Here is a 13,599-nt window from a genome sequence, read left to right on the forward strand (position 1 = left end):
AATTCCTTCCTGCCAGAGCATGCTGTAATGATTCACATGCCACCTGTATCTATATATCTATGCTACTTATGGTTTAAAACTACTCAGGCCTAATCTACACCAAGCAGGATATTGCACTATGAAAGTGGTATGAAAGCGGTATGTAAAAGGCAGGAGCCACACTACTGCTTTATAGCGGTTTTGAAGTACACTGACAACTTTTGTAAACCGCCCAGAGAGCTTTGGCTATGGGGTGGTATATAAATGAAATAAATAAACAAACTATTTGGGGCTATTGACACATACCATATACCGCTTTCATACCATTTTCATAGTGCTAAATCCTGCTTGGTGTCGATTAGGCCTCAGTTAATTTCATGGATTTTTCTTCCGCTCCAAGCACCAATATGTGTATGTTGTCCCATACTAAAATTAACCACAAACAAAAATACATTTTGAACTTCACTATGCTTGATGGGAATGTGATGTTTGGGTATTCAAAACCCAAAATAATGTAACACTTTTTACCAGAGGGATGGATAGGTGATTGAAAGACAGATTCACAGATTCCCTTAGGCCATAGCTAGACTTAAGGTTTATCTCAGGATTGTCCAGGGGTCAAACCTGTTCATCTAAATGCCACACAGGGCATCCAGCGCTCAGGCAGGGACAAACCCAGGGATGATCCTGGGATAAACCTTAGGTCTAGCTACGGCCTGAGTGTCTGAAAACTATCTAGACATTATGGGGCCCAAATCAGACAATCATGCAGAGGGCAGAATATGTGCATTTCAGCAGGTTTGGAACCCACTCCAGTGAGGGCAGGTTTTTGTGTGCATGAGTATACAGGTGGAGAGCTGAAAAAATCCCATATCCAAGGTTTCTTTGCACCTCCATGATCCCCCTTTTTAAAAATAATATTTTTGAAATATTATCATTTTTTTAATGTACATTTAAAAAACATGAATAGTAAGATCTTATTGGTGGTCCTGCTCTTAGTGTTCACATTTAGAAATAAAATAAGCAATTCTTGGGATAAGGATTTTTTTTTGTAGCAAACCATTTGTAGAACTCTCTTTGGGTATCTATTTGTTGGGCTTCTACTTTATTTACATTTACATTCCAGGAAATATCTATTTATTTAGAATATATTTAGATCACTCCTCTCCTCAATGAGCATTCAGGGTGATGTCCAATTGCTGTCCTTTTGCCTGAGCAGTTAGAGATGCTTAATTAATCTATGATTCTGTTGATATAGATCCTTGTGATCTACCATCAAGTTTTTTTATTCAATGTTTTAATATTGACTCATTTATTTATTTATTTATTTCCTCATTTTTATACTGCTCAATAGCTTCAGCTATCAGGGCAGTTCACAATTAAAGCCATTAAATAAAACAGATCAAAACATATTAAAGTTTAAAAACACCACTTGAATCCAAAATTTACAGTTACAGCCGAGGAAACGTGTGAAAAGATGTGTTTTCAGGAGGAGATGTGTTCTCAGGAGACAGTGATGGCTCTAGAAATTGAGCTCTCCCACACACACACACCCATTGCATTAATGACAGTCATAACGGCGGCCTTAGCTAGACCTACCTGTTATCCCGCAACGAAGGAGGGAAGATCTTGCATTGTGTTTAACGCGAGATCCCTCCTCCATTTACATGTGACGCGTGATGACCTCAGGAAGAGATGTGTCGCGCACAGCTTTTTTTTTTTAAGGACCAGCAGCACACAAACACTTGTGCACAAAAGGTAAGTCCTTTTTAAAATTAAAATTAATTTCCCCATTCCCCCCACCCTACCCCTGATGGGCGCAGCACTCCTAAGAAGTGCTGCACCCCGTGCATGGCTCTGAGCAAGGAATCGTGCAGAGCCGCGGCAACTGGGACCGTGGAAAAACCAGGGCCAAAGGGGAGGGCTGTATCCCAGGGCAATGGAGGGATAATCCCTCCCTGATCCTGGGATCCCCTGTGTGCCATGTGGACCCACAGGGACAATCCCAGGGTTCGTCCCAGGATAAAACCCTGTCTAGTTATGGCCAGAGTGTTCACACTTTTACCCTTGGGTCAACAAGGCCTTTAGGGCTGTGATTGAGGCAGCAGGGTGAAGTGTACAATTTCCACAACCTCCATTGTGTGCAGTGCGCAATTTCACCAGTGGGGCAGAATGGCTGCTGAACACTCAATTTGGCCTTGCAAGCTCTTGATTGGGTCCAGAGGCATGGACATGAGGCAGTCCGTCAGACTCCTGGTCTCATTCAGGCACTTGGGTCATCCCTATTGGCTAATCATAGGGATGGGCAAGCTAGGGTGGGACCCTGCCTCACAAGCACTCATGTGGTCTTCTTCAATGAGCTGGGCTCCACAAGCCCCTGCCAAATGCTCAGGAGGTTCACAAGCCCCTGAGTCCTTGGGAACCACCCATCTTTCCCTCCCTCTGTGCTAATTTTAGTAACCACCCATTATTAGCATAGAAGGGGAAATGCCCCTACTTCAGTGGGTGCCTTAAAGGCCCTATTAATGCAAGGGTGCCCCTGTGTTAAGAGGGCCATTAAGGCTCCATGGGCTTGGGGGGACAGGAAAGCACACTTTCCCCTCCTCCCTTTCCCCTTACTGCTTCAATGGGGGCTTTAAAGGCCATGTTAATGCAAGGCTTCCTTAATATTAATGTTTCTACCTCACTTTCCCATTCTAACAAAAAGACCAAAGATGAAGATACCAGGAGGAGGGCCTTCTCTGCTATGGCACGCCAGCTGTAGAATGAGCTCGCTGAAGAGGTTTGCCTGGCATCTACACTATACTCATTTAGGTCCCAGGTGAAGAACTTTTTTATTTTCTCAGCATTTTAATAGTGTATTAATTAATTTTAACTTTGCTGTTTTAAATTTGTATTTTAAATCTGCATTAAATTCTGCATCGTTGCTTGATTTTATCCTGGTTGTGTTTTTATATTTTGAATGGTTCCCATGGTTTTAATTTTTGTAAACTGTCCAGAGAGCTTTGGCTATTGGGTGGTATAAAAATGCAATGAATAAATAAATAATACCATTTCACATCATTGAAATCATAAAATAATTAACGCAAAAGTTGCTAAAAAGCAGCTTTAAAAGAACTCAATGAGCCAACTAACAGAGAACTCATACAGTAACAAAGTAGGAAGAGAAAAGGATTTAAGTGCCATCAGAACAACAATCAAGAAGAAGACCATCTCCATTATTTGGTGGGTCAAGGAGATTCACATATGATGTGCTACCACAGAAATGGCCATCTCATGCATTGCAATGAATCATTCATCAAACAACTCACACATAAAAGGATACCTCTGAAGTAACATGTTGCAAATTAAGTAAAAAATAATGCAATTATCCTTTTATTTATTTATTTATTTATTTATTGCATTTTTATACCGCCCAATAGCCGAAGCTCTCTGGGCGGTTCACAAAAATTAAAACCACAGTAAAACACCCAACAGTTTAAAACGCAATTACGAAATACAGTATAAAAAGCGCAACCAGGATAAAACCACACAGCAAAGTTGATATAGGATTAAAATACAGAGTTAAAACAGTAAAATTTAAATTTAAGTTAAAATTAAGTGTTAAAATACTGAGAGAATAAAAAGGTCTTCAGCTGGCGACGAAAGCAGTACAGTGTAGGCGCCAAGCGGACCTCTCTGGGGAGCTCGTTCCACAACCGGGGTGCCACAGCGGAGAAAGCCCTCCTCCTAGTAGCCGCCTGCCTCACTTCCTTTGGCAGGGGCTCATGGAGAAGGGCCCTATAGATGATCTTAAGGTCCGGGCAGGTACATATGGGAGGAGGCGTTCCTTCAGATAACCTGGCCCCAAACCGTTTAGGGCTTTAAATGTTAATACCAGCACTTTGAATTGGGCCCGGACCTGGACTGGCAGCCAATGAAGTTGTAAAAGGACTGGCATAATGTGATCTCGCCAGCCAGTCCCTGTTAGTAAACGGGCTGCCCTGTTTTGCACCAGTTGAAGTTTCCGGACCGTTTTCAAAGGCAGCCCCACGTATAACGCATTGCAGTAATCCAAACGAGAGGTTATCAGAGCATGGATAACTGTAGCTAAGCTATCTCTGTCCAGATAAGGGCGCAGCTGGTATATCAGCCTGAGCTGATAAAAGGTGCTCTTTGCCACTGAGTTCACCTGTGCCTCAAGTGACAGTTCTGGATCCAAGAGCACCCCCAAACTACGGACCCGATCCTTTAGGGGGAGTGCAACCCCGTCCAGAAAAGGGCAAACATCACCTCGCCGGACAGAAGAACCACAAGCTAACAGTACCTCCGTCTTGTCTAGATTGAGTTTCAGTTTATTAGCCCTCATCCAGTCCATTACCGTGCCCAGGCACTGGTTCAGAACAGCCAGTGCCTCACCTGGGTTTGATGAAAAGGAAAGGTAGAGCTGGGTATCATCCGCATATTGATGACACCTTAGTCCACATCTCTGGATAACCTCCCCCAGCGGCTTCATGTATATGTTAAACAGCATAGGGGATAAGATAGAGCCCTGTGGAACCCCATGGCTTAGGTGCCACGGCACAGCCATAAACATCTATAGATGCTCCAGGGGGGCTTCCACACACAGTCTTCGGGGCACCCCGAAAGCACTTCAGGGCATCCCGAAACTCCTAGTGTAGCTACCTGGTCAGAAGAGACGGAGGAAGAGGCGGCGGTGGCGAAAAGTTCCCAGGGCTCGGCGGCTTCTCTGGTGAGTCCTTGCCGCGGAGCCCAACTCCTCGCCGGCCTCCTCCTGCTGCCAGCAAAAGAGCCACCCAGGTTGGAGAGCTCGGCCAATCCAAGCAAGTTACAGAAGCCCTGGCCTCCTTTTCATATGGTCAGCCTAATTGGTAGTCTTCTTTTTTTAAAAAAAATTCATTTGAGATGTGAAAACCTGAAAATCCAGTATTTTATTTAAACATGTTTAATATCATATTTTAATTTTATTTAGACCAATGTATTCCCCTTCAACACCCACACTGTGTTCCATTTTCTGTAATCTAGTTTTAACTTGATTTTTCTCTTAATAGCTTATGGTAGTGTCCCCTATGCTCACTTGGAATTGTTAGGAAAATCATTTATGACTGGGGTGTTGGGAGAAAGATATCTTCTGAGGCTACAACCTTTGGGACAGAAATACTAATTTCAGGCTTATTCCCAAGGTGGGGTGATGAGAAGATAAGGTGTTAGACACACATGCAGAAGAAAATAACACAAGTTCTATGTCTCTAGCTGCATATGAAGACAATGGCAAGAAATCTTCTACCTGGACACATACAAGGTGAATCCCCCCCCCACCAGGAAACCTGGGTTTAATATATTGTTCAATTAGGAAAGATAAACTACAGGCAGCTTATATGCATATATAAGAGGCATATACTGAGAGGTATGAACATTCGGGTTAGGAAAACTATTGCATTTCTCCTAAGGATAGAGACAGGTAACAGCTGATATTTGAAAAAATGGGGGATCAAACATTGATAACTTCTTATTTTCAGGAGTCCTAAATCATAGACCTAATGCTAAAATAATAATAATAAAAAACCCTTAAACTATCCCAGCCCTAGTAGAGCCTTGTCCGCTATCTCCTCCCGTGTTACATTTTAAGATTGTGATTAATTTAGGGTGACCATATTAAAAGGAGGACAGGGCTCCTGTATCTTTGTATTGCATCTCAGTTGTATTGAAAAGGGAATTTCAGCAGGTGTCATTTGTACATATGGATAACCTGGTGAAATTTCCTTTTCATCACACCAGTTAAAGCTGCAGGTGCCCTGCCCTCTTTTAAATGTGGTCACAGTATAGCTGCAGTATAGCTCCTGCAGTTAAACTGTTGTGATGAAGAGGGCATTTCACTAGGTGCTGCATGCATACAAATGGCACCTGCTGAAATTCCCTTTTCTATGCAACTGTTAAAGATACAGGAGCCCTGTCCTCCTTTTCATATGGTCACCCTAGTTAATTGAGAATTCCTCAGCTTCAACACCAACTGGCTTCTTACCTTTGTCTCTACCTTTGTTTACCATCTAATGTGATGAAGAGTTCTAGAGAACTTGAAAGCATACATATTATTTGCAACATTAGGGTAAGAAAGGTATTATCCTAGTATAGATTTTAGAGTATATATGGCTTGTCCTTTCTCTTAGGTGTTTACCTATATATTGTTTATTTCCATGTTATAAAAGCCAATGAGATCCATATAAGAGCATTCATATGAGAGTTGATATGATTTTGTGGCTGGAGTGCTGATTCTGGACCTGAAAGAGCTGGCTTCACATCTAGCTTTAGCTGTGGATGTTCTTGTTTTTGTTTGTTTTTTGCATAAACTTGCAAAAAGTTCATGCAAAAGCTTCCTCTTTGGTTTGGTTACCTATCTGTAAAATGGTAATTATGGGGCCAGTTAACTAGGTAAGTATTTAATTTGATTTCTCATTGTCAACCAAAAGTGTGAAGATACTCTATAAGAAATCATGAGAGTTGAGGTGGTGTGGTTTGGTGTGAACATTCTATATGTGATGCCTCACTGAAATATCCAACTCATTACTTGATGCTGAAGACCTACAAGAGATATAAATGCATGTATGAGCCAGCCTATGGATGAGAAATCAAAGCAGGGAACATCAGTGCAGGCAAGGACCATAGAGCCACATGTGCCAGTGCCAACTCTAATGTCCCCATGCACACTGGCCTGCTCTCTTAATCCCTAATCTTCCCATGTTGAGAAGGAATATGTGAAGGAGGCTTCTAAGGCCATCACTAGACCTAAGGTTTATCCCTAGATCATCCAGGGGTCAAACCTGTTCATCTAGGTGACACACAGGGGATCCAGTGCTCAGGCAGGGGTGAACCCTGGATGATCCCAGGATACACCTTAGGTCTAGCTGTGGCCTAATTCTTAGAATCTGAGTAGAAGCCTCCATGTGATCAGGAATCTGACAAAGCAGGGCTCCTGATTATGTGGATGTTTGGGGTGGGTGGGTTCCCCCCCAAGCAGTGTGTGAGGTGGTGGTGCAACTCACCCCACTGAAGTAGGTGACTTCATGGCTCCCAGGTCCCTCCACCAAGGGAAGGAGGGCTTCTGATGGCTGTGTGTCAACTCTGGACCCAATCCATCACTGTTTCTTTTATGCAGTATTTGCAAAAGTGAAAGACTATGATGGAACTGAGCATTTTGACAAGCAACAACTGTCAAACATTTATTACAAAATTCTTAATACAGAAAAAACAGGATATTAATTTCAGCTTGGGCACAATACTAAGTCAGTAGGGACTTTAGAATCTGGAGAGGAACTGGATGAAGAGAAGTTTGGACACATACCTACTGGGTGTGAGCAACAAGGAAAATATTTTTCTGGTATTCTCTTTGGTTCTATAGATATGTGAAGATGTGATGGGATCACAGCAAAAATTAAATCATGAATGCACATGGCTTAGTCCTATCCTGTTATGCCCGTATAGTAGTTGCAACCTTATTAAAATATGTTGCATTCATCGACAGATGTATTTGCAACTGAATTTACTTCACAGGGAAAACAAATGAAGTCTCGACCATAAACAGCAATCCCCCGCACAGCCAAACATATGGATTAAAAATATACTACTTCATAGTGATGGAAAGACAGAGTATATGCAAATAAAGAAATAATAATTTACAGCAATATTAGGGAACAACTTTTTATTACATTTGTGCTTTTAATCTAAACTAAAGATGAACACAAATATTCAGATGTCATACATTAATTTTGTGGCAGCACTTTAAAAATGTGAAAGAAAATAAATGATCATAGGGCAACGGATCACATCCCTTCCTTCTTGTTCCTCTAAATTCCAGGTTTTCTCCTGCATTCAAAGAATGAACGACACCAACCAGACAAATGTCAGCTATTTCATCCTTCTAGGATTCCCCATCTCTGCAGAGCTTCAGATTCTCCTTTTTGTTATATTCATCCTCACTTACTTGCTGACCCTCATGGAAAATCTCGTAATCCTCATCACCATTTGGGGTAACAGTAACCTTCGCAAGCCCATGTACTTCTTCCTGGGCAACCTCTCTTTCCTGGAAGTCTGGTATGTCACCGTCATTGTCCCCAAGATGCTGGCAGATTTCCTCACCCAAGACAAGCGTATCTCCTTCCAAGGTTGCCTGACGCAGCTGTATTTCTTTGTCACTTTTGTGTGCACTGAATATATTCTTCTGGCAGTCATGGCTTACGATCGGTATTTGGCCATATGCTACCCGCTGCGTTACCCAGTGATGATGAGCAATGCTTTCTGTGCTCAGCTGTCAGCAGGATGTTGGACATGTGGCTTCATCACTGCCGCAATCAAGCTCAGCTTCATTGGGCAGCTGAAATACTGTGACACGGACAAGATCAACCACTACTTCTGTGACATTTCACCACTGTTAAATGTGTCCTGCACTGATTCTTCCATGGCTGAGCTGGTAGATTTTATCCTGGCTCTTATGGTTATCATGGTTCCACTGTGCATCGTTGTTATGTCATACATCTACATCATCTCAACGGTACTGAAGATTCCTTCAGCTCCAGGTAGAAAGAAGGCCTTCTCTACTTGCAGCTCTCATCTCACAGTGGTGGTGCTGTTCTACTCTACCACACTCTTCACCTATGCACGGCCCAAAGCCATGTATGCCTACAACTCCAACAAACTGGTATCAGTGCTCTACACTGTGGTAGTGCCACTTATGAACCCTCTAATATACTGCCTCAGGAATAAGGAAGTAAAAGATGCCTTGAGGAAGACACTGTCAGGTTAAGTACAGGCGCTGAGTAGCATTTTTCCATTACGGAAAACTGAATACTACTGCAATCCTATTTATTAATTTACATTATTTATACACCACTCCATATCGGAAATAGATTCTGGAGCAGTGAACATAGGAATAAAACAGTAAAAAGTAAAAGAAAAAAGAAGAAGATTAGAACAGCAAATTAAAATTGTTATATTTATTTATTTTGTTCTAATCCTTGCATGCTTACCTGGGAGTAAGTCCTATCTAATTCAATGATACTTACTATGGAGTAGACATATAAATGTACTGGCATTTTTTTTTAAAAAAACACCTTCAATAAAAAGCAAAAAAAAAAAAGCTTGTTATTTTGTACTATCAGCACAAAGCATCTGAAATTGTTAAAAATGTCCTCTGGCAGGGTACAAGTGCTGGGACATTGGAAATGATCTGCAGCTTTTCAGCAATAGTTGGGCGAAGGAGGTAGTTCCCATGATTTGTTCCAGTGCCTAGACAAGGTGGAGAACTTGTGCAGTTCCAGATGTTGGATTAAAACTCCCATCATCTATGACCATTGGCCATGTTGGCTGTGGTTTATGGTATGAAAGAAGGAGTCCAACAATATCTGGTTGACCACAAATTCCCCACCCTTGGCCACAAGCAAGAGAGAGGACCTTGCTACTTCCTTTTCTTTCTTCTTTTCTTTTCTTTTTCTTTCTTTCTTTTTCTTTTTCAATTTGCCTATAGTTTTCAGAGCCAGCTTCACGTTTGGACTGATGGGCTTCAGCATACTGCCACACAATAGATGACCCAGGCCATAGCTAGACCTAAGGTTTATCCCTGGATCGTCCAGGGGTCAAACCTGTTCATCTAGGTGACACACAAGGGATCCAGTGCTCAGGCAGGGGCGAACCCTGGATGATCCCAGGATAAACCTTAGGTCTAGCTGTGGCCCCACTGAGCAGGAAGAGCTAACTAATCCATCCCATTATATTACGGTCTGTCACAATCAGCCTGCCTTGACCCTAAGCAGGTTTCAGGAATGAATATATTCTGACATAAACTGACCAAATCTGCACCTCCCTAATTAAAAGTGAGGCTAAGATGGTAGCTCCTTCCATCACATTGTACTGTTTTCTGATGGTCATAATCCAGTTTTTGGCTCTAATCCCCTCCCCCCTCAACTAACTGAAATGCATTTGAAATGCATATTCTGAGATAAAATGAACTAACACAGCAACCCTACTTGCCTGAATGAGGGTGAATTCTTATCAATATCATATGTTCAAAAATGTATTTAAATATGAATTTGCATACAGATGTTTTTTAATTCACAGATTACTGTGGGACAGAACAGGCATATCAGTCAACACATGCACAATGGCACAGTTAAGAGACAGACAGTTCTATCCATCCCTCCATCCCTCTGTAGCTTCTGTACACAGTCTCTGTCACTAGCTACCTAATTGTATTTCACATTCAGATTCCAGACCATCTCTCTGTAGTGGTACTGGATATATTTGTTCCTATTTCTATGAATGGAAATTTTTCTCATCTCCCCACCCACAGTGGTTCAACACTTGAACCAAATGGGTCAACACTTTTCAACCAAAAAGCGAGGTTGTGTAGTTTTAATTGTAAGTGAATTTTCTAACTTAGAGATGGTGTAGTGGAAACAGTTTGGACTACAACCAGAAAGACCTGGGTTCAAATTTTAACTCAGCCATGAAACTTTCTGGGTGAGCTACCATTTCTTAGCCCAACCTACCTCACAGGGTAGTTGTGAGAATTAAAGGGGGAGCAGGAAGAGCTACATACTGCACCTTAAACTCTGGCCATTTCTACACCTGCCTTTCCCCCCAGGATCATCCGTGGATCATTCCTGTGCATCTAAATGCCACACAGGGGATCCTGGGAGCAGGCAGGGGTGATCCCTCCATTTTCCTGAGATAACTCTTAGGTGTAGAAAGGGCCTCTTTGGAGGAAAAGTGGGATAGAAATATAATAAATGTATATTTCTATAATTACATATATACATGCAATGCAATGGATAGTGCATTGTGATTGGGTTTAGGGTGAACTAGACAATGCATGGGGGGACCATGATCTGTTTTCCTGACATTTCCTGTTTTTCAGAGTAGCTGCAGTGTGTGTGTGTGTGTGTGTGTGTGTGTGTGAAAAATGGATTGAGACCATGGTGCTGAAGAATGGGGACAGTTTTCTTTTTACTCATTTCCACATACCACATCAACTCCCCCACCACCTAATAGTCTCACTGTGGGGGTGGGGTGGGGTGGAGATTGTCAGGTGATATATAAATAATGGCCTTCCTCCCATTTGTCTTGAGACACTTTGCCACAACTCTTAGACTTGAGCAAAGAGGTTAGGTGAAGATTTGAAGCCATTTCTGCTCCCCTATAATTTCCTCTAATGCCACCCCTTCAATCTCTCTCTCTCTCTCTCTCCTTCCTTCCTTCCTTCCTTCCTTCCTTCCTTCCTTCCTTCCTTCCTGTCTTTCTTTCTTTCTTTCTTTCTTTCTTTCTTTCTTTCTTTCTGTCTTTCTGTCTTTCTGTCTTTCTGTTTGTCTGTCTGTCTGTCTGTCTGTCTGTCTGTCTGTCTCTCTCTCTCTCTCTCTCTGAGCTTCTCTACTGAAGTGACTTATTGCACACTCATGTAGGGAAACTACTCACAGAATATGTTGAGTACTTTACATGATGTTGTCAACCTCTAGGACATCTGTCACATTTTCCCACTTTTATTCCACTTTCATAAATATCAGGGATAATGTGAAAAGGGGCATTATTCCAAATGATCGGCTGTGGGAAATGCCAGCATTGCACTTTAGTTCAGCCACAACTAGGCTAACAACTGTTACCCAGAGGACCTTTTCTTCTGCCCCAGACTGTGTAATGGCATGCTGGAGGAGATTCATCGGCTTAATACTCTCTCTGAGTTTAAGAACCCTGTAAAGACTAGTATCTTCCAGCAGGCCTACCCAGATTAATTTTAAACTTAAGAATTTTAAGATGTTGTGATTGTAATTTTAATATTGTATTGGTTTTATATGCTCTTTTAACTAGTTATATGCATTATATTATATTGATTGTGGTTCCCCACCTCGATCCAGAGGGAGAGGTGGGTTATTATTATTATTATTATTATTATTATTATTATTATTATTATTAATAATAATAATAATAATAATAATAATGGTGCTGTGTAATGAAAAAGATAGAAAAGGGAATTTTTGAAGTCAATTCAACTCAGATCAAATGTCTGCTATATAAAGATGCCCATCATAATCCTGGGAAGATACCAGAAACAGAAAGCCCCAGTAAAGATGTGGGATTTCAGCCTCGTGTGATAACACCACCACCACCCTCATTTGGCCCAAAACAGAAGGACAACATGCTCTTGGCAAAGATTGGCACTGATTGCTTGAAGAGAGCTTTTGAAAATTAGGGCAAGGGACACATGAAATTATGCCTGAGGGGCATGTGACCCTAGGGCCAGAAGTTGCTCACCTCTGGTGCAAATATTTCATGTGTACTCAGTCATGTGTAAAAGCACTTAATCACATGTTCATATACTGTAGTTAATGTTAGCACACCAATAATCAATGGTCTGGTGGGTTTCACTGCTGGCAGGCTACTGTTACATGCAAGTGGGCTAGCACTCATACTAAACAGAAATGCATAGAACACTTATATGGGTTTATCTGTGTTGTATGCCCAATATAAATCAAGCCGATCTCTGATCCCTTCACAGATCAAAGTCTTTGGAAATACTTTGGAAACTTAATTCCCTGGTGGAAAAACTGTGCTGTTGCCAATGTTTGAGAAATGTCAGTTGTCATGTGACCTATACCTCAGGACTGCACTACAAAGTAAGATGCCATCTTTTAGACTGATGTAGAATGAAAGCACTTGAAACTGCAAGCTATCTGCACAGGGAAGAAAAGCTCCGGGTTCCTCTGAACTGCAGACTTCAAATGAAAGTGATTGTAATTGTAATGTAGACTTCAAACTAAAATGATTGAGCCTTGCTAATCAGAAACCATTTTTAACGTGAGTACAAAATTAATAACTAACTTTGGTTTAGGAATTTATTTAACTTTTAGCCTCTGAAAAAGAAGACATGTCACAGTTTTCTTTATTTTCCATCCATTGTCATGCAAAATATTTATTTTGATGGAATTCCTCAACCTACAGGATGGTAAGTACTTTATTTAATGATGTAGATCATGGAAATTCAACTAAAATAGAAAGCTGATTTTTTTTAAAAAAAAAACAACCCTTCCTATGTCCAATATGATCCTTTGCATGTTTAATCAGAAGTGGGACCCTGTGAGTTCAATTTTTATTTTATTCTCTTTTATTTATTAAAATATTTGTATACTGCCCTATATCATTGTGATCTCAGGGCAACATACACATAAAATCAAACAGTATAAAACCATAAATAATGTACACAATAGGGGTTACCCACATTTTAGTAAAGGTACATATTTTTGCAACCTTAATATTTATCTCTTCTATTACATAAGTCCTGTGTTGTTATGTACACTGATTACAACATAATGAAAAAAATATTTAGTGAATCTGATGAAAATGAGCCAAAAATATATTTTTTATCAAATAGTAATATTGGATTGAATCCAACAGGGTGCTTTTGCCCCTGCTTATTCTCTTGCAACCTGCCAATTCCTGACTACAGATGATGTCTACCATTTGCAGAAAGGCGATTTAGCTCTTCTGGGGGCAACCATAGGCTGACCATATGAAAAGGAGGACAGCGCTTCTGTATCTTTAACAGTTGCATAGAAAAAGGAATTTCAGCAGGTGAAATCC

The 13,599-nt window shown here is 41.1% G+C and overlaps 1 protein-coding gene across 1 annotated transcript; it reads left to right on the forward strand.

Moving 5' to 3' along the window:
• The first annotated feature begins 5,719 nt into the window (after positions 1-5,719).
• On the forward strand, positions 5,720-8,776 carry LOC134406542 (olfactory receptor 6Y1-like). Its single transcript, XM_063138017.1, has 2 exons — positions 5,720-5,731; positions 7,871-8,776. The coding sequence occupies exons 1-2, from the start codon at positions 5,720-5,722 to the stop codon at positions 8,774-8,776; spliced, it is 918 nt and encodes a 305-aa protein (XP_062994087.1).
• The last annotated feature ends 4,823 nt before the right edge of the window (positions 8,777-13,599 follow it).

The sequence above is a fragment of the Elgaria multicarinata genome, chromosome 11, assembly GCF_023053635.1.
Source record: "Elgaria multicarinata webbii isolate HBS135686 ecotype San Diego chromosome 11, rElgMul1.1.pri, whole genome shotgun sequence".
In the NCBI taxonomy this organism is placed as follows: Eukaryota; Metazoa; Chordata; class Lepidosauria; order Squamata; family Anguidae; genus Elgaria; species Elgaria multicarinata.